The following is a 19,422-nucleotide window of genomic DNA, read 5'->3' as shown; positions in this document are numbered from 1 at the left end:
TGACTGTCCTAGTCCATCCAAGCCCATTCAATTTGACAAACAGTTCAAGTTTATTGATATTGCCTCTGTGCTAAACTCGGTACTGGGCCTCACTCCAGGTGAGTTACAGAGATGAATTAAACAGTTTCTGCCCTCTGGAAGCTCACAATCTAGTGGAGGAAACAGGCCACATAGTGTGAGCAGAAGTACTGTGAGAACTGAGAAGGGAACTCTACCCTTGCCTGGATCTGTGGATCAGAAGTGTCCATGAAGGATTAATAGGAGTTTGCCAGGCCAAGGGCAAGGGGATGGGCATTTCTGGCTGATGGAAGGAAGTGCATCCAGAAAGGCTTAACGGTGCCTCTTGTGGTCAGGGACCAATGGGGAGGCTTGTGTTGTTGGGATGTAAGGTGAGCATGGTGTGGAGGGATGAGAGGTTCAAAGCTTAAAATATGGGTAGGGACCAGACCACCCAGGGCCCTGATAGCCATGCTAAGGAGCTGATGGATGATTGACAAATTTGAAAGGTAAACAGACTGACAGGAGTGAGTTTGGGAAGGATCATTTTGGCTGCTGTTCTGCAAGAGATGGGGACAGGATGGAAGCCGGGAGACCAGTTAGGAGGCTATTGCCATAGTCCAGGCAGGAGATGAAGGCAGCTTGAATCAGAGTTGTGGCATTAGGGGTGGTTAGAAATGGTCAGAGTCAAGAGCTGTTTCAGGGGCAGAACTAAAGGATAACCCTGAAGTTTCTAGCTTAGACCCATCTGTGGCAAGACCGAGGCTGAGCTGGGAGCAGACACCTGTGCTCTGTAAACTAGTCTCTTTTTCCCCTTTGCTGTTTAGTTTTGTTTCCTTGTAAAGTTCATTTCAGAAAATTCTGATCTTGTTTCAGCTGAACTGAAAGGAAGGGAGATTTTTCCATACCCAACCTGGGGCCTGGGTTCCTGGGCTTCCCAGGGCCGAGGTTTTACCGGTGACAACTCCAGCAGAGTGATGATACACAAAGCTAGGAAGATCTGGTGAGGTTTGGCATGGCTTGGCAGGCCTGCTGGGGCGGGGGTGGGGGGTGGGGGGGAATGGTGAGAGCAGTTCAGCCTAGATCGGGGGTGGGGGGGGTGGGGGTGACGGTTGTTGCACAGAGAGAGAAGTGAGCAAATCCTGCCTATCACTTGTTTCAAAGGAGAATGGCTCCCTTCCCTGGGCAATGCCTCTAAGTCATAGACACCTTTGGCCTTTTCTTCTGTGGATTCAACACTCCCAGGCCCCACTGAGAGCTGCCTCAGCTGAGTGTGCTAGAGGGAGGGATCCCAGAGTCCACAATAAACAACCCGTGGTGGGGGTGGGGCAGGGGGATTGGGAGCTGTGTGGTGGTTTGAAGCAGCAATGGGCTGGAAGTCAGAAGACCTGGGTGAAGGCCAGTCCTGGTGAACTTTCTATGTGACTGTGGGCAGTTCCTTCTTCCCCCTCTCTGGACCTCAGTTTTCCCATCCATCCAACAAGGAGGCTGGACTAGAAGGTCTCTAAAGGCCCTAACAACTTGAAAGATTCCATTCTCTTCTCTGAATCTGCCCAGGGGGAGGCCTTGGGGGCTGGGGCACCAACAGGGGCTGAGAATTCCATAGCAATTTGCATGTGAAAGCATGTTACTGCCATGGCTATTAGTGTGTGTAGGGGGGCTGAAGACAGGGCAAGGACAGCTAACTGTCAGGCTGTCCTGAAAGGCCCAGGCTGGCTGCCTGGGTGGGGGAGGGAGGGAGGAAGGTCCTGGAGGTGTGCACAGGAGGCTGTATGGCCTCACTAGGCTTCCAGGGAAGGGTGAACTGCATGACTTTTAAGCCTCCACCCAATTGAGATGCCCAATTCTGGGTCCAGGCCATGAACTACACAAACTAGTAGGCCTGGACTCTACAGTTGTCCCTAAACTATTGTACTGAGTGACTTCAGAGCTGTGTGAGGTGCCACAGGAGAGGGGGGCCCTAGGGAATGGGGTGAACCATCAGTGCATTTTCGAGGTCTGCTCTGACTAGGCCTAAACTTCCCAGGGCCATGTTTTCCTCAGGGTTATAATGTGTCATTTTGGTAATTGCCTTGTGTCAACTTACATAGTTTGTCAATATAAATACTGTGTATATGTAGATTTGTTCGGTTCACTCACATACACAAACGCCTGGGGATTCTGGGGGAACAAAGCAACAGTGTGCAAGAAAGAAGAGCACACAACCATGACCTGTGAGGTAAAGGAAATGGTTGTGATGCTTGGCTCTACCAGCAAGCACTCCCTGTATGCCCTTGAGTAAGTCCCTTCTGGTGTCTGGGCCTCAGTTTCCCCATAAGTGGCTTGTTCTGGAAAGGAGCTCTCAGGACACTCCTAGCGTTACCATTTCCTGGCCTCTAACCTCTCAGATTCTACTGAACAGGCATGAGGGCAGCCAGGGAAACCACCAGCTAGTACCCCTTGAGAACAAACAGTCTGCCCAGCAGAATTCAGCCAGTGTGAAGTCCCTGTGATGTCAGATGGATTCCAGGATCTCCTTGGCTTCTGGTAACCTGGAAGCAAAGAAGCCATCTGGAGCCTCTCTCTAGGGCCCTGGCCAGAGAAAATGGGAAGATTCTCTCTCGGAAGCCAGTGCCTCATGTACTGCCTCTAGGAAGGATGGGAGAGACGAACCCATGGAGCCATAGGAGTAGGCAAGGACTAAGGACACACATCTCTTCTACTTTGGCTTTGGAAGTGTTTATCATGGATATATTTTGCCCAGCCCCCAGCCAGGGACCCAGGATTGGGGCTAGGGAAGGTAACTGGGGATTGGCGCCTCAGGAAAACTTCTGATGAGGATGTTCAGTAACTTTGCAAAAGGCCAGCTTTGGTCAGTGATGATGAGAAAGGCCGGGGCTTGAGGTCCCCAGGAAGCCCAGATGAACTGCCCATTCCATGCCTCAGGAGGAAAACAACAGGTATTTGGTGCTTAAAATGTGCCAGGCCTTCAACATTTTATGGGGAAAAAATGGATGAATGAATGCATGAAAGGCTAACTTCAGAACCCAAGGTTTTAATCTGTGTATCTTCTATTCTGCCTCTCACATTCCCATGACCCATCATCACAGAAGCACAGTTAAGAGCTAACCAGGCACTTAAAGGCCTTTATAGAACGTGAGGTCCCTGGAAATAGGGACCTTATCTATTCTGTTCACCACTGCATCCCAGTGCCCAGACCACTAGCTGGCATATATTGGCTGCTCAGTAATTATTTTCTGAATGAATGAAGATATCTAGTTCTACTCCTCATTACCCTGACAGGGAAATTGAGGTCCAAAGAAGCAGGGACCTGCCTGCCTCTGGTCAAAAAGTCATGTTGGAGTTGGGACAGGCCCTTAGTCTCTAGCCTCTCAGCCTGGGGCTCTTTCCCCTGTATCAAAGGGCCCTGCAGCAAACTCCTCACACCCTTCCATATCCCGTCACACATTCCTTATTCCCCCCACTCCCCAGCTTTTCCTCTTTCCTTTCTCTTTGCCAGCTGGGTAATTAACTATTGGAAACAGAACATATAATTACTGTCTCCCCCATGCCCTTAAATTGCTTTCAGTTTGGGATCTGTGACCCCTGTCCTGGGTGGAGGTTGGTCTCCTCCTCAGCAGCCTCCCAAAGGGGGAGCCAAGCTAACAAGCACCAGCTGGGGCCCCAGCCCCCCAGATCTAATGGCCAGCTGTACAGGAGACCGGCAGCAGATGGGCAAGGAGGGTCCCCAGGCCAGCTGGGGCTGACTCTGCTGGGGTGTCAGTGGGACTGTGACGTGCCTGGGCAGGACAGGCAGCTAGACAGGCAAGGTGGATTTCTGAGACTGATGCCAGGTGGCCAAAGCACCACCTAGGATGATCCCAGTGGGGCCTGGGTCTCTCCTTGGGTTCTTCACCTCCCTCCCCGACCCCCCCGACCCCCGCCAAGTCCCTGTCTCGAGTGTGCCAGGCCATCCGCATCCTCAGGGAGGCCTCCTATGAGCATCAAATGGACTGGTGCAATAAATCGTAAGAGCCCCAGGTCCCCAGCTCCACATGGCCTGTCCCTTTAGGGAAACTGAGGCCTGGCTAGCAGCTGCCCAGCCTGTCTCATTGGTGATCTGGGCTCAGCCTGCAGAGGAAGCCAGGCAGCCCCACCCTCACCTGGAAAGCATCCTCTATCCCTGACTCACCAGGAGCTTGGCCCAGCTGGGACAGGAATTAGAGCTGAGGGTGGGGCTGGTCTGGGGCCCTACCACAGGAGGCTCACACCTCCTGCCTCCACCTAGCTATGCTTGGTCTCTCTCTGACCCACACAGATGGGAAGGTAAGGGGGCAGGGAATGTCTCCTGTTCTTCAAGATCCCTAAGGAAGCATGCTTGCTCAGTCTCACCAGGGACAGCACAAGGAACAGGGGTGTGGGGAAAAGGAGAATCACCATCAAGAAACTTTTATTTGCTTGTGGTATAGAAAAAGGCCTGGGCTCCAATCCTAGTGCTCTGGATAACTTGATGTGTGTTCTTGGGTAAGTTACTGCCCCTCACAGGGTCTCAGTTTCCTCATCTCAAATATGAGGCCAAAATTCCTCACTGTCCACCCTCACAGGAAGTTTAAGAGACTCAATGACATAGTGTGTGTAAGATAAGTGTTTGAAAAAAGTGGCAGGCACTGGCCAGGTAAAGGACACTGTGCCACAAGGAGCTACTGAGCACCACTGTGTGGCCAGCATGGCTTGGATACTGAGCTCACACCAGCACCAGTCACAGCACCCAGGCCAGGGCAAGTAAGAATAGGCAGTCACAAACCTGGGCTGTTGGAGACTGCCCCATACTTTCCTCTGCTCTCCCCCACAGATTTTTACTTCATACTCCCACAGCTACTCCCAAGGGGCTCCCAGGAACTCAATCCCCCACTGACAGGGTGAGGGTAGCTGATATCTTGGGCGGGGTGGAGGACCATCCAAGGACACTCAGTTATAGGAGTAAGGGACAGCTCACCCAACCCTGGTCAGGCTCCACCTCAGAGATATCAACCTGGCCTGAACCAGTCCTGGTTAAAGACCACCAAGCCAGGCTGAGGGCCCCACTCTGGGCAGTCACTCAAGTAGCAGAGGCCCCATCTGATCCAGGCACTTCCTTTGGTTAATGAGAAACCAAATAAACAGCCTCTGCCCCAGCTGGCTCCAGGAGCACCCCAGCCGGGCCCAGCCTCCCTTCCCTTCGCCCTACAGGTCCCGTGGCTCTCCTCCCCCTTGCTTCTCCATGTGCTTCCCAATTCCCTCATAGCCCTGCCTGCTCCTTGGCTGCTTCTCTGAGGCTTCTTGTTCTGGATCACTAACCAACCCCCCCCCCACCCCCCGCCTTCCTTCCTCTTTCTCCTTTCCTCTAGTGCCTTGTTACACATTTCTAGCTAGTGGGATCTCACATGGCCTCCACTTCTGACATCTGCCTTAGCCATCTCAACAGGGAATCCCCTCAGACTGGAGTGGGAAGGCCCCAGGCCCTGCCAGTATGCATCTCTGTTGCGGGACTGAGGCCAAACCCTCTTCAGGGCCCTTGCCACACTCCTGGACCACGAGCCTTCAGGGGAACTGAGTGCTCAGGGGTGCTCTAGCTCGAGGGCTTCAACTGCTAGCCAGAAGCTCCTAAGTATGCCATGGTGAGGGTTCTGGTGTGGCCCAGCTCTGGAGACAAGAGAGGAAGAATCTTCTGGCTACGAAGTGAACTGGGCAGCCTGAAACCTCAGTACCCAATGGGCCACAAGTGAGGCCCAGCTCTTAGGAAGTTATTTCTATCCACCTTTAGGTGTCTTGAGGCAGGGCAGGGCTGGGCCTGACAGCAGGTTCCAGATGTAGCTCCAGCCAGGTGGTGGCAGTACTTGCAGACACACCCAGGTCCCCATGGGAACACCTCCTCCCCCATCAATTCTCTCTAGCTGAGCCTAATGACAGACTGGGCAGATGCTCACGGCCTATGCCACAGAGGTGACAGGATAGACAGGGAGAAATTGTCACAGGCTCCAGCAGAACAAGAGGGCAGAGGATCCTGCGGGCAGAAGAGGAAAGGCACAGGACAATTGAAACATCTTGTTCCACTAGGAAAGCCACCCTCTTCTTATACCTGCCCAGATCTTCAGTGGTTTGGGCACAGGGAATCTCTCTGTCTCTCTCTGTCTCACACACACAGACAAACACACACACACTCACACACACACTCACATACTCACTCACACTTCATTCCACAACATCATGACACAATTTTACACCCAGTTCTCCATGTGGTTAATTTTTTTTTTAGTTCTCATTTTTTCTAAGAAAAAAGCAACAAGAAAATAATTCAGAGTTTATACAAAACATCTTTACATTATTTTTTCCAAAAAGACTAGTATTTACACAAATGGCAACAGAAACAAAAACAAAAAACCCTTCCAACTGCCACCTGGAAGGGGATGGCTGTTCCGCTCCCTCTCCCACCTGGCACTAGGGTGGGCAGCTGGCCAGGAGGCAGTGTGGAGGTGGATGGTGTAAGGCCCAGCTCCTTCCATGGCCACTCTGGGAGCACCTGCAAGGCGCACTCAAGTGGCAGTCTGTTAGCAGCCGTGCTGGCGAGGAGCCGGGGTCAAAGTGCACGGCATGCTGGCCCAGCCCTGGGCAGCCTCTTCCTCTTTCCAGGCCCCAGCCCAAGATTGGAGGGGCCAGTGGAAGCTGGGTTGAGGGGGGCACCCACTTGTGCTAGAGCCCAGAAAAGGAGCAGACCACCTGGCCTTATACCCGCTTAGGTCTCTGCCCTGGGCCTCTGTTTCCCCACCGGGCCAAAGGATGCCAAAGGTGAGGAGAGAACAGGGCGGGGAGGGGGAGGGGGAACTCCCAGATCTGCAGGGCAAATAGCCACCTGGGCACCTTACCTCCCTCCACCCCCATGAGGTCATCTGCCTGCAGCAGCTCTCCTGTTCCCCAGGCAACAGCCAATTAAGACGTTAATTACCGTGAGAGTGAGGGAGGCAGGAGATGCCCAAGAATCCCACAAGGAAGAGATTTTTTTTTTTTGGTGGAAGGGTGGCAGCCACTACCCCATTCCCAAGATCAGCTTTGTAGAAGGAGGGTCAGGAGGACAGAGTGAAACACTTTGCCCATTGGCACTCTCATCTTCCCTCATGGGCAAGAAGAGCTCTGGCCTGCCACCCCTCCCCAAAATACCAAGGAGTTTTTAAAAGAAATGCCATCCTATGCTTCCTGGCTGGCCACATCTTGCCCCAGTTCCCTTAAACTGAGCTGGGCCTGGCTCAGAAAGCCTAAGGAGGGACTGCATTTTCCGTTTTTCCATTTTCTTTAAAAAACAGATGCAAATGAGTTGACAGCTAAAAAATGAACACAAAAACATTAAAAACAGTGATGATAGCGGACAAACAGTCCTGGGAAGGGGGAAAGGGGGTGGGGGGCAGGGCCAGGGGGGCATCTTCCTGCCTGCTGTCCATCAGCATCCAACCCTGCCCTCCAAGAAGGGGTGCCCCTGCAGAGCCCAGAGGCCTGGCCAGAGGGGGAAGGCACAACAGCATGGTGGCTGGGGGCAAAAGCACCCCCCTCCGAAGCCCAGGGGGCAGGGCAAAAGGGGGATTATAAAAGCCAAGAAACTACAAAACTAAATACAAAGGTGGGCACAGCTGGTAAGGGGAGGGAGTATGGGGGAGAAAGGAGAGGTGCAGTCCTGGCTGACTGTCCCTCAGGGCCCGAGGCTGCACTGGGCTCTCAGACCTTGTAGTAGATGTTCGCTGGGCTCTGGGGTGGCATCTCCTGGACGATGTAGACGGGGTGCCCGTAGTCCCCACTCACCTTCTCATAGTGGGGGCAGTAGTTGTTCTCTGTAGTCCGTAAGGGGATGATGATGTCGCTGGGCTCGGTGCCCGCCGTGCCACTGCCCCCCTTGGGACTGGCCAGGGTACTGAGTGAGAGGGCGGGTGCCCGCTGTTGGGTGTGCTTGCGATGCCGCTTGCGCAGCTTTAGTAGCAGAACTGTCAGGAAGATAATGATGAGCAGGAAGATGACGCAACCAGCACCAACAGCCGCAAACAATGCCACCTTGGAGTTGAAGAAGCTGTCAGGGTCTCCACTGCCACCTCCACTCGCACCTGGGCCACTCTTCTCTTCCTGGTTCACAGTCTCTGAGGAAGGAGAAGGGAGGGGAGAAATGGTCAGCCAGGGGTCCCAGGGCCCTGCTCTGCCTCGCTTCAGAGACAGGGCCTGAAAAGGTAGCTAAGCAATGGGTTCTGCCCTTTGGGAGACACCTATACACTCACCATGCTTGCCATCAGAGTCACCCAGGGAGCCCCGACCACTGGGGGCCTGTGTGGCCATCTTGATAGTGTTATCTGCCTCCTTGCTTGGCCGGCTGGTGGTCAGCTGCTCAGGTGTCACAGCATTGGGGTCTGGGAGTGTGGAGAGCACAGGTTGATGGGGGACCCCACTAGCATACATGCCTCCATCATCTAGCATGGGCTCATTTAGCATGGGCCAACAATGGCCTGTATATCAGACCTCAGATACTCTAACCCCATTGCCCCTCCCCTACTCCCAAACACATCCATACCCAGACAGAGACATCTGTTATGACTGGGCACTCACCTTGCCCAACCTTCATGATGATCTTCATGGTGCGTGTACGGCACACACCTCCCTCCCGGTTTTCCAGTCCCTCCAAACTCCCATTGGATGTAGCTGTAGCAAGAGGCCAGAGAAGTCAGGGGGAAAGGAAGGTCTGCCCTCATTACCTAGAAATCCTAGTGCTATCTTAGCCCATGAGAACAGAACTGGGAATTGGGGAGTGGCAAGCAGTGAACCTTTCTACTTATCTCCCTCTCACTGGGAACAGAGTAGCTGGCCCAGCTCAGGCCACATCAGAAACTAGGCCTTCCCCCAAGGGTGCTGCTCCTTTAATATCACCAGGGCTTAGCCCTTCTTTCTCAGTATCTTCTCATTGTGTGATCTCACTCAGAGGCAAAACAGTCAGAACTGGAATCATGAGGGAGGCTTCTATACAGACTAGAAGGAATCCAGTCAGGTGAACTGGGTTAGAGTCCCAATCCTGCCCCTAACTCCATGAGTGATATCAGGGCAGGAAGCTCCTTCACTTCTTGGGGCCAGTTTCCCATGAAGAGAAAGTCGGGACAGCCAGCTGATCCCAAAGGGTTCTTCCAACTCTGTCACTCCCAAGATTATATCTTAGGTAGGCCAAAGAAATAAGAGAGAGCACCACAAAGTGGAGTCCTCTCCCAGCCAACTCCTAGAGCCAAGGTGAGCTGGCAGCCATCCTCTTGGTGAATGTTAGGGCCAGAATTCCAAGGCCAGGCTGGAAGGAGAGCATGCCAGTCTTCAGAGGGAACCCAGATCAAGGTGGCCTGTGTGCTATCTCACTGTACTACTTAGAAAGCTCCTAGATAAGAGAGAACCATATGACGGGAAGAGACTCACAGGTAATGTAGTAATCATGGTGCTTCTTAAACTCCAGGCCCATGTAGTTGGGGCTGAACTCCTGGAACTTAATGGTGAAGCGGATTTCCTGCTCTGGCCTATTGCAGGTGACCAGCACGTTGGGGTCAAGCACAGTGCTGCAAGCAGCTGCCTGCTCAGGCCGCACCAGGTACAGCTTGTAGTACTCATAGGGCCGCCCTGCTTCTGCTCGGGGGCAGATGATGTCCAGCTTGTCTCCAATCTTTGGGTAGATCACCAGGCCCTTCCCACTCAGGAATCTGCCCAGAAGGGAAGAGATGGTCAGCCTCAGGGTCAGGGGTCCCGGACCATCTCCAGAATCGAGGGCACAAACAATGAGGGGCCAGGCTGAGCCTACTGGGTGGAGATGGCAAGAATAGGCATTCTGTCCTCCCTCCATCCTTAGGCTGGGGGTGCAGAGAGAGAATCACACTGCCAGCAGGGTGTGGAAGGGGTGGCCCATGGGCAAGGCTGCCAGGCTTTGACTGCTTGGTAGGGTGGGGCACTGTGTAGCTGGGGGAGCCCTTTGTCCTAATGTGGCATTTCCACAGGGGGCTGATGTGGCCAATGGTGTGAGGCTTGGGCTGCCTGGAGGTGGCAGCCCTGTCCTCTTCCCGCCCCCATCACACACATTCCTTCAGAGCCACTGCTACCATCTCCCTACCACACATGCATGTGTGTGCACACAAACATGTTGTGCACATGCACGCGTACACATACACATACACACACACACACACACACACACATACACACAAACAAGCCCACACACAAGCCCACACATGCCTTAGCCACCACCCCTGCAGCTCCCAGAAAACAACTGGGGGAGCTCAACCTATCTGGGACCCATACCTTCTCTGCCATCCTTGCTAATCTTGGGCATGAGGAGGAGATATGAATAGGCATCACCTGGAACCAAGGGTGATGGGCATAGTCTCTGGCCAGGAGCAATTCCACATAGCTCTCCCCACCTCCCACTCCTACAGCCCAGTGTCTTATAGGGGACTGATTCAACTCCTGTAATGCAAGAATGTGAGTCCCCAAACTTGACTAGTCTCAGTCCTAAAAGAACAGAGGGAGGGGAGACGGGGCCCAAGCAGGGACAACAGATTATATAAGATAGGGCCCCAGGAACTTCACACATCTGTGTTCTAATCTACCCATCTCCACACTGCCTCTGTTCCAGATCCTGAGGGAGATGGACAAATGCCTTCTGAGTCAGGTTCCTCTTCTAATCCTGAAGGCCAGGCACAGGGAATAGCAGGGAGAGAGCAGCTGCCCAGGGCCATCTATTCATATCAGTGTCCTTGCCTAAGCACACAGCAAAATGGTGGTGCTATCTTGGCCATTTCTGAGCCTGGGCAGGCTGGAGCTGGAAACAAGGCAATAGTATGTAGCAAGGAAGAAGCAGACAGACTTTGGAATCAGACAGACATGCCCCTTCCGAGCTCTGCAACCTTGGATGAGCTACCTGATCTCCCTGAGTTTCCATTTCCTCACTTATAAACTGGCAGAGGTAAGAGCCCTACCCTCCTGGGATTGTGGAGGGGATGCAATGGTGCATGCAGAGTGCCTAGCACACAGTAGGCACTCAACGTGTTTGACTCCTGCTTAGAAACAGTCTAGTTTGCCAAGAGGCAGGAGGCCAGATTAACAGCAAGTACCTATGAGGCCAGTCTTGCGGTTTTTTCAGCAGGTGAGGGGAAATAGGAAGAGGAGTTATGGCTCCATCCTCAAGGATTTTACTGTCTGCTGTAGGTCAGAAAAGTAAAAATGGTCCATGCTTTGGCAATAGACGAGACAAGGCTATCTGCAGGTTATGTGGGAGGAGGGTGGTTCAAACGGCAAGAGCTGGAGGCAGGGAGAGGAAGGAGACAGTTCATCTGACAGGATGGTCTAAGATGGTTCCTCAGAAGGAGCAGAATGAAAGTGGGTCCTGGGTAAGGAATTAGAAGTTAACACAGAGCAAGAGTGGACAAGAGTGGCTGGGACACAAACCCCAGGCCAGTGATTGGCCCCACAACTGGTAGAGAGAAGCAGAAGAGGAGGCCGATAAACTCAGCTGGAACCAGGGTGAAAGGCCTTGAGGGTCACAACAAACAGTGTGGGGTTCCTCCCACTGGAGACAGACTTTCTAGTAAGGACAATGAAGGGTTGAAAGCAGTGCTTCAAGAGAACAAAGCTCACAGTGGAAAAGCATGGCTCCACTTCCTGGAGGCCCATACCACAGTGGGGAGCACAAGGTATGAGTGCCTAGTGGTTGCACAGTGCCCTCACTCAAGGGAGGGAAATGATACCCCAGGAGGTGAGTCTAGACCAAGTAGATGAAGAAAGACAGCCCTCCCTCGATGTTAAAGGAGGATTCAACAAGCTGGGACATGCCATTTTGCTGTACAGGTCGGCAAAAACCACAATGAGAAGGTCTTTCCCTTAGTATCTAGCTTTACTGCACTCCAGAGGGCCAGAAAGGAGGTGGGGATGGGATGAAGGCCCATACAAACATTTGAGAGGAAACATCCTCACCCCATTAACCACAAAAGGCTGAGAAGTTTCACCAGACCCCCTATGACTCCCAAGGCATTTTTCATTTTCCAATCCTCACACTGGTTCCATCCAGACAGCAGGATTAGACAACTTCTAACTTCTTAGCACCAGAAGAACCTTTAAGACCCACAGAGTCCAGGCTCCTCATGGGAGGGAGGGAGTGATCAGATGAACATTCCTATTGAAGAGAAGTTCTCAAAGGCAACCAGAGGAGGCTAACCTCACCCAGGATGTTGACCCCTAGGGGGTCTAAGAAGACCTGAAACATTGGCTGAATCCTTGTACAGCTGCACCTCAACAAGACCCTACATGGAGGTGACAGCAGGTACACAGAGGACATGCAAATGGGGGGTACGGGCCAGCTCACCTTCCTAACCACTTGGACCTAACCACTTGGACCACTTGGGCCTCCTCACCAGGGAGTCTTATGTGTTCTGAGCACATCTGTGGCCACTCAGGCTCTGGAGCTCCAGAAGCGAAACACAGGGCTTCCAGCTACTTGGGGTTATCCCTTGAATCCAGACACATTGAGGTAGCAGATGTCTATATAGTGGATGGGGGAAGGGGAAGAAAAGAGGACTATTGCCCCTAACACCCCTCAGACTCCTCAACCTCAGAGAAGACTTCATAAATATTCATTAGTTAATTTGCCTGGCAGCTGCAGAGGGGAAACTCACCTTCTCCTAAAGTGAAGAAGGGAGAAGACCCTGAGGAGACCTGCCTTCCCTGACCCTGATCCCCCATAATGGTGCCTTTTCAGCATCTTCTGTACCACCAGGAAAACTGCTTCTTGGCCTTTGAGAAGCCCAGGAAAGTGGCAAGGGGACCTTGCCAAGGTGGGCATGTAGCCAGTGAGAGTGAAACCTGAAGTCAGCTTACAACACTAGCCATACTGTATAGGAAGGACCCTGCTCATCTTTCCTCATACATATCAGGTTAGGAATAGGGGCAAGAGAGTTGGAGGAAGAGATTGTCCCCAAGTTAAACTCTTTATCCCCCACTTTTCAAAAACTACTACTCTCCCATTATCAAGCCAAGCTTTCTTGCCTGGGGCCACCCCTAGACAAAGCCCTTTTCTGGAAAATAAGGGGATTGACAAGGCCCAGCAGGAAGCCTGAAGCAGGTCGCCATGGTAACCCCTGAGGCCTTCCCTCTTTAGCTTCTGATAGCCCCAAGACCCCAGTGAGCCACCCCAGGGAGTAAAGGGACTTGAAGGAGGCCATTCCAGCTCCTGTCTTATAGCCTACTTCTTCCTTCTACCCTAGCCCGTTTGTCTCTCAGCCTTTCTACTGAGCTGAGAAGGGCCACCATGACTGCTAATCAGAATCCTGCCGTTCGAGAAGCCTGAAGAGTCTGGGGCAGTAGCCTGGTCAGAGGCCAACTGTCCTCCTGTTTCTTTTGTCCAGCTGAGCCCCTCTCCACCCAAACACATACAGTCTACAGTGGGGCTAGCTTGCAGATGTGGGTGTCATGCCCAGAAAGGTGCCCATGTTCCACCACATCTACATTTTCTTCTCTCTCACCCTTCCCACAGGCTCTAGGAACCTGTGGTCAGAGATTGGGAGAGCGTGGTCCCTGGCCATGCTAGTGCAAGTCTGGTTAAGACTCTAGACACAGCTTTGATTTGGTGACCCCAGCACCACTATGCCTGCACCCACAGAGTGGCAGGACGAGCAGAGGACAGACCCCAAGCCAGAGCTCAAGTCTGCTCTCATCCCAGCAAGGGTGGGGAGCCCCCAAATTAAAGGCTCCTCTTTCATTCCCCCAGCTCCACCCAGCCCCCAAGGCAGCAGGAGCAGCAGGCCTGGCATGTCCCAGCAGTGCCCGCCCAGGCGTGGGTGGGCAGGAACAGCAGCTGGGTCCTGGCACACACGCAGCACTGTCGGAGGTAGGGAGGCCAGGAGAGTCCCAGAGGGTCACCCTCCCCACCTACATGGGACTACGCTCTCCCCTCTGCCCCACCAGGCTAACACTAGGGCCCATTGGGGGCTTAACACGCCCTTCCCTGTCTGCTTTCTAGGGGATCCCTGAGAGGAAGTGAGATTCCCGGCCCAGAGAGGAACCAAAGGTGAGATTCAGCACTCAGGAGGGAGAGTGCCAGGCAGTGAGTTGGCTGCCTCTAGTTCAGGTCACCCAAGCAAGGCTGCTGGTAGACCTAGCAAAATCAAATGAGGAAGCCAGAGCACTGCTCATCTGATGCAGGCAGGGCCTGAGTCATGAGGACAGATGCACGCACATCTGTGAAGTAAGAGGGGCAGGGAGATGGCACCTCTTTCCAAACCCCACCTTGAATTCCTATCTCTCCTAGATTCCAAGGTATAGCAGGATGGCATGGAAAGAATGGCATACAGCAAGCTCTACCCACTATAAGCAGACTGAGTTCAGACAATTCATTTCCCTGTTCCAGGCATATGCCTTCTCATCTGGAAATGGGGACAATTCCTACTTCCCAGGGCGGTTGGGAACAACCAATAATATTTACATATGAGGATGCTTTGTAAGTAGCAAGGTGCTGCCTGTTAGTTAGCATTGCCAAGCACAGTACCATTTACGGCTTATGTTCCTGGCTGCTAGCACCCCCACCACAAATGACCACTATGAAAACACACCCAGGAGGAGTGGGTTATGGTACACAAGGCAAGGAACCCAGAATGTGGCTGGTAAGCATCCCACCACAGCTCCCCTGATAATCATGGAGTGTACCCTCCCCCAAACCTGGTGTTCTCATGGCAATAAGCTGCCTCCTGGCTGGCCCACCTCCTCCACAGTCCAAACCCCAGAAAAGAGTACTATCCACGGCCTGGCCGTCCCCATTCACCTGAGCTGATGAGGCAACAAAGAACCTGAGGGGATACAGGGAACCCTCAATTTAGCCTGCATCCCAGCCTCACAGGCCCTTCTTGCCCTGGCCTGGCTGCCTGGGGTGGGGGTGGGGAGGAAGGGGAACAGGAAACTTTAGGAGCTGCTGGGTTCCCATCACTCTCAGGCCCCCACCTGTGGCCAATCAGCCACAGAGTAGGAGAGGTCAGCCACCCTGGAAAGGGGCCCCCTGAGCTGGCCTCCCCAGGACTGTGAGCTGGAACAGCTGTGAGGGGGCTGGGACCAACACTTTGGCTTGTGGCAGGCAAGCCTGGGTTAGGGTCTGCAGCTGCCCCCACCCATGTTGGATGGAGTCAAGGGTCCTGGACACCAAGCTGAACCCCCCACCCCCACCCCCTTATAGGGAAGGTGTAATGTGATCTCAGGCACATTCCCACTCCCTGGAGGTGGGGGAACCTGAGTGGGGGGCAGGAAGGGGTCAGAATGGGACTGAGAGACTGAACTGCAGCAGCTGGACTTGGCTGAGGACTCAAGTGTGAGGCCTACCGGCTGCCCCAAGCTCTCAGGGGAAGAAGTTGGGGGAGGGGGCTGCTCTGGGACCTTCCATCACAGCCCCCAACCCACCCAAGCACATGCATTCATTCTGGTTTCTCCCAACCTCTAGTGGGACTAAACCTGCTTCCCTAACCTCTGTTCATCAGGGTAATCTGACAGGAGGGGCCGAAGAGGCAGAAGCTAATGCTACCCATTCAAAGACCCCAGCACGGATTTGGGAAAGAAGCTGGAAGTCTTAAGCCGGCCCTTCCAGCTCCCCTCTTCCAGTCAGGACTGGGCTGCACGCACCCTGGAACCTGGAAACATACCCCCAGCCCCATCACTTCTTTATTTTGATTTTTTTCCCAAGAAGGAAGCAATTAAGCAAGGTTTATAGGCACTGGGAGATTTGAGGGGTGGGGTGGGGGTGCCAGCTCCTGACAAGGCTGAGTAAAGAGACCAAAAGCAGGAAGGAAGAGGGGAGGGAAGAGAGAAAATGAGCCTGTGAGGGAGAGCACGGGCATGTGCGAGAAACAAAAGGACTTGAGAAAAAGAGGCAGAGAGTGACTAAGAGTGAGAGGGAGTGTGAGAAAGAGGGAGAGCAGGCGAACCTAGCTGGAGAGGGGAGGTGAGCACAGCTCACAGAGGGTGTGAGAGGGCAAACCAGACACAGACCTGAGAGGGAGAACTCGGGCAGGAGGCAAAGAGGGAGAGACAGAGAAAGACTGTTTAGTTGAAAGGCTGTGGCAGCCTGGAGGGTTGGGCGCGGTGGGAGAGGCAGCCCCCAGAGCTTGAGTGGAGCTGAGGGCAGTGCCTCCCTCCTGTCCTCCTGCCCATCCCCCATGTGCCAACACACACAGACCCTTGGGCATAGATGGAACTGGGAGTGTGTGTGTGTGTGCAGGGGTGCCAAGATCAGTCCCCCACCATTCTCAGGATCTGTTCAATTATGGGATAGAATTTGTGCAGGTCCTACTGAGTCCTCAGCCACCCCCCCACCTTACCACCCCCTCAAGGATGCCTGCCCTCAGCTTGAAGTGGATGGTGGCGTGGGCAGAACTCAAAAACCTATAAACTGGTCCAGAGAACTAAAGGCTCAGAACACAAAAACGGAGAAGCTCAGAGAGATCTTGTTTCTCCCAGCTCCCCCCCCCCCAACTCTGCAGGAGGGCTCCTTTCCAGCTGTGGAGCTGCATGCTATCTCTGGTTAGAGACCGGAGAGAGCAATTAGGTCACTCCCATGAGCCCCTATAATGGGCTACCCCAGGCGGATTTCAGCTATCCTGGTTCAAGAGAGAGCATTTCCAGCCTCCACCCTTACATGATGGAACTGGGCTCTTCAGAACCTTTCCCCTATTTAGCTCAGGGGTCCCCAGACTATCTTGAATCCCTGCTGTTAGGAGAGCTCTGCACCCAGGTTGGCTTCTAGGTGGGGGAGAAATTCTTGTCAATCCCTTTCCTTGCACCTTGTTCTCTTTCCCAAACCCTCACACTGACCTTGTTTTAACCATCCCACAAACCAGTAAATAGGACTCTACCTTAACCCAAGGAAAATAGAACTAGAGAAGCTGATTTCTTCCACTCCAGGGCTAAGAGACGCACTGTCCCTGGAACCTAAGAGGCCAAGGGAGGCAGGAACCTGGGGAAGTTAGCGGGGAGCCCATGAGAGTGGACAGGGATTCCGGATACAAACATCAGAGAGCATAGAGGGCAGGCCAAAGCCCCCCATTTTCCCACTAAGTAGGGGTGTCTGCACATTGCCGGGACCTCCACAAAACAGGAAGAGCAATCTTGGATTTCAACCCCAGTCCTGAATGCCAGAAGAGTAAAAGGTCCAGAGGTCATCACACAGCCCCAGCGACTCTTCACTAACAGCCTAGAAACCACTGAACCACCGCCCTAAAAGGTGTGTGTGTTGTTTGGGGTAGGGGGAATTGTGAAGGGGGAAGGAGGAGGAAGAAAAGAAAGGATCTTCTCTACATAGCTACCTCCCTAACCCCTTGGGAAAAGCTAAGCATAGCTTCCCAATCTGAGGGACATAGGGTGGGGGGGGGGGCAACGGGACCCGCTTGAGCAGGAATCCTTCGACCCCCACCCACCTCCCTCGCCAGCTCGGACGCCACTCTCTGCCTGGGCCGGCTCTCGAAGCTCTGCCACCGGCTCCATTAGACCCCCGACAGGCGCTGGATCGAAACCACCCCCTCCCAGATACCTCTCCCACTCCGCCCCTCTCCACCCGCCGCCTTTGTGAGCCTGGGAGCGACGCCCGCCCTTCCATGGCCCGGCAGGGAGAAAAGAGGGGCTAGAAGAGACGGCAAAGCGAAAAGCTAGAGAGGCAAACAGGGAAGAAAGAGAAATGAAAATGGGAGAAGCCCGAATGGGGATACAGGAGCTGCCACCCACCCCAAGCTCGGTGTCCCGCGCTGTGGTCCTTTCACAGCTAAACAAACGAGGAACCTGAGTTCTGGCCTCGCCCCCACCCAGGTCACGCTAGCCCTCGAGCGGCTCTCGGCGAAAACCGCCACGTTCCCAAGGGCCCCATAGGGGAATGCGTTCTCTCCCCCACCCAGCTCTCGGGTGCGCCCTCGAGCGCCGGGACTCCCAGCTCTGCCTGGCGCGACCATCCCGACTTGATCCGGGACGTGCGGAGGAGAAGGCGGGGAAGCCAAGGGGTCACAACCCAGCCGAGTGCCCCCACCCCACCCCGCCGCACCCTGCTCCGCCCGCCCGCAGGAAAACACACACGAAAACGACAGAGACAAAATGGGGTACAGCTCTTCCTCGGAACACCTCCCCACACGCACTCGGGGGCGCGTGGCCTCACCCTGCAGGAGTGCCTCCCACCCCCAGGGATCAGAGCCAATAAGTTACTCACTTGGGGTTGAGGGAGCTCCAGGACACGGGCTCCAGGTTCTTGGCCAACGGCGTGGCAAGCCGGCACAGTGCCAACACGACCATCGCCACAAGCCACTTGCCGAGCCAACGCTGCCCAGGCCGGGCCATCTTCCCGGGTGCAGGCTGCACTTGGGATCCCCTGGGGCCTCCTCAGCAAACTGGCCTCGCCTTCCCGTGCTGCGCTGCGCTCTGAACCGCTCAGGCGCCCATCCTCCGCAGTCGCCGGCCTTGAAGTGCTCCCCTCCCGCCGGCTTCGGTGTCGCTCTTCTCCGCCCGGCGGGCCAGGAGGACTCACTGGGCAGCTGTCCCCAACCTGGGCATGGGCCGCGGCCTCCGATGGCTCGTTCCCTTGGTCTCTCCGCCGCACGAGGGGCGACGGGGGCTCTGCGCCCCCGGGTGATCCGGCCCGATTCCGCTTGGCTCCCGGAGACTGTTCGAGACTGCGCGCCCTCTCCCTGACTGGGTCTCCCCACTGAAGACTCGGTGGCCGCCCCGACGCCTCGACCGTCTCGGGATCGACGCCCCTCGGAAGAAATGGGAGTCTCCCCACAACACGAGCTCAATCTGGGGGCTCCCGGCTGGGTCGCCCTGGCACGGTCTCTGTTCCTCCAGGCCACACTGGGCCTCTGGCCTTCGCGCCCCCCGACAGCTTCTACTTCAGTGGGGCCCCCGTTCAGTGTACTTAGAAGAGCGGGAAGACGCAGTCGAGCGAGCCAGTTCCATCAGTTTTCTATTCTGAAGCCTCCGCCGGGTAGCCCCGCAGCCCCTTCGCCGACTCCTAGCTCCCCGGCGATTGCGCCCGAAGGTCTGCGGCCAGTGCGAGCCTCACACAACTACCACTGCTGTCCAGCGCGCATAGACTCCCTTCGGCTGCCGCTGAGCTGTCTACTCCCCTGCTCAGGCGAACGCAAGGCCAACCCTACTCCTCTTAGCCAATAGTAAGCTCCGTCTCGGGGGTCCTCGTCCCGTACCACGCCCCCAGAACAGGAAGGGGGCGGGGCTTCTGGGAGCTCTTAAGGACGCCGTGCTAGCGATGGCACCAATCTCGGAGTGTGGCTCCTGCGGTTAGGGGTGGGTCCGGTATAGTCCCGTTCCCAGAGCGCGCAGCCCGTGGGAAGTTGGAGCTCCTCAAGGGCTGTTGGCCTGCCCTCCTCCCGCGCGCCTAGTCAACAC

The 19,422-nt window shown here is 54.6% G+C and overlaps 1 protein-coding gene across 1 annotated transcript; it reads right to left on the bottom strand.

Moving 5' to 3' along the window:
* Positions 1-6,282: 6,282 nt before the first annotated feature.
* EFNB1 (ephrin B1) lies at positions 6,283-19,146 on the bottom strand. The gene is made up of 5 exons (XM_047844644.1): positions 18,230-19,146; positions 9,439-9,716; positions 8,593-8,685; positions 8,268-8,396; positions 6,283-8,132 (listed from the first exon to the last, which is right to left on the bottom strand). The coding sequence occupies exons 1-5, from the start codon at positions 18,355-18,357 to the stop codon at positions 7,720-7,722; spliced, it is 1,041 nt and encodes a 346-aa protein (XP_047700600.1). The 5' UTR covers positions 18,358-19,146; the 3' UTR covers positions 6,283-7,719.
* Between the last annotated feature and the right edge of the window lie 276 nt (positions 19,147-19,422).

This window comes from Prionailurus viverrinus, chromosome X (genome assembly GCF_022837055.1).
Source record: "Prionailurus viverrinus isolate Anna chromosome X, UM_Priviv_1.0, whole genome shotgun sequence".
Lineage (NCBI taxonomy): Eukaryota > Metazoa > Chordata > Mammalia > Carnivora > Felidae > Prionailurus > Prionailurus viverrinus.
Note: the sequence above shows the minus strand (reverse complement) of the source record. Positions and strands in the feature narration are given on the sequence as shown.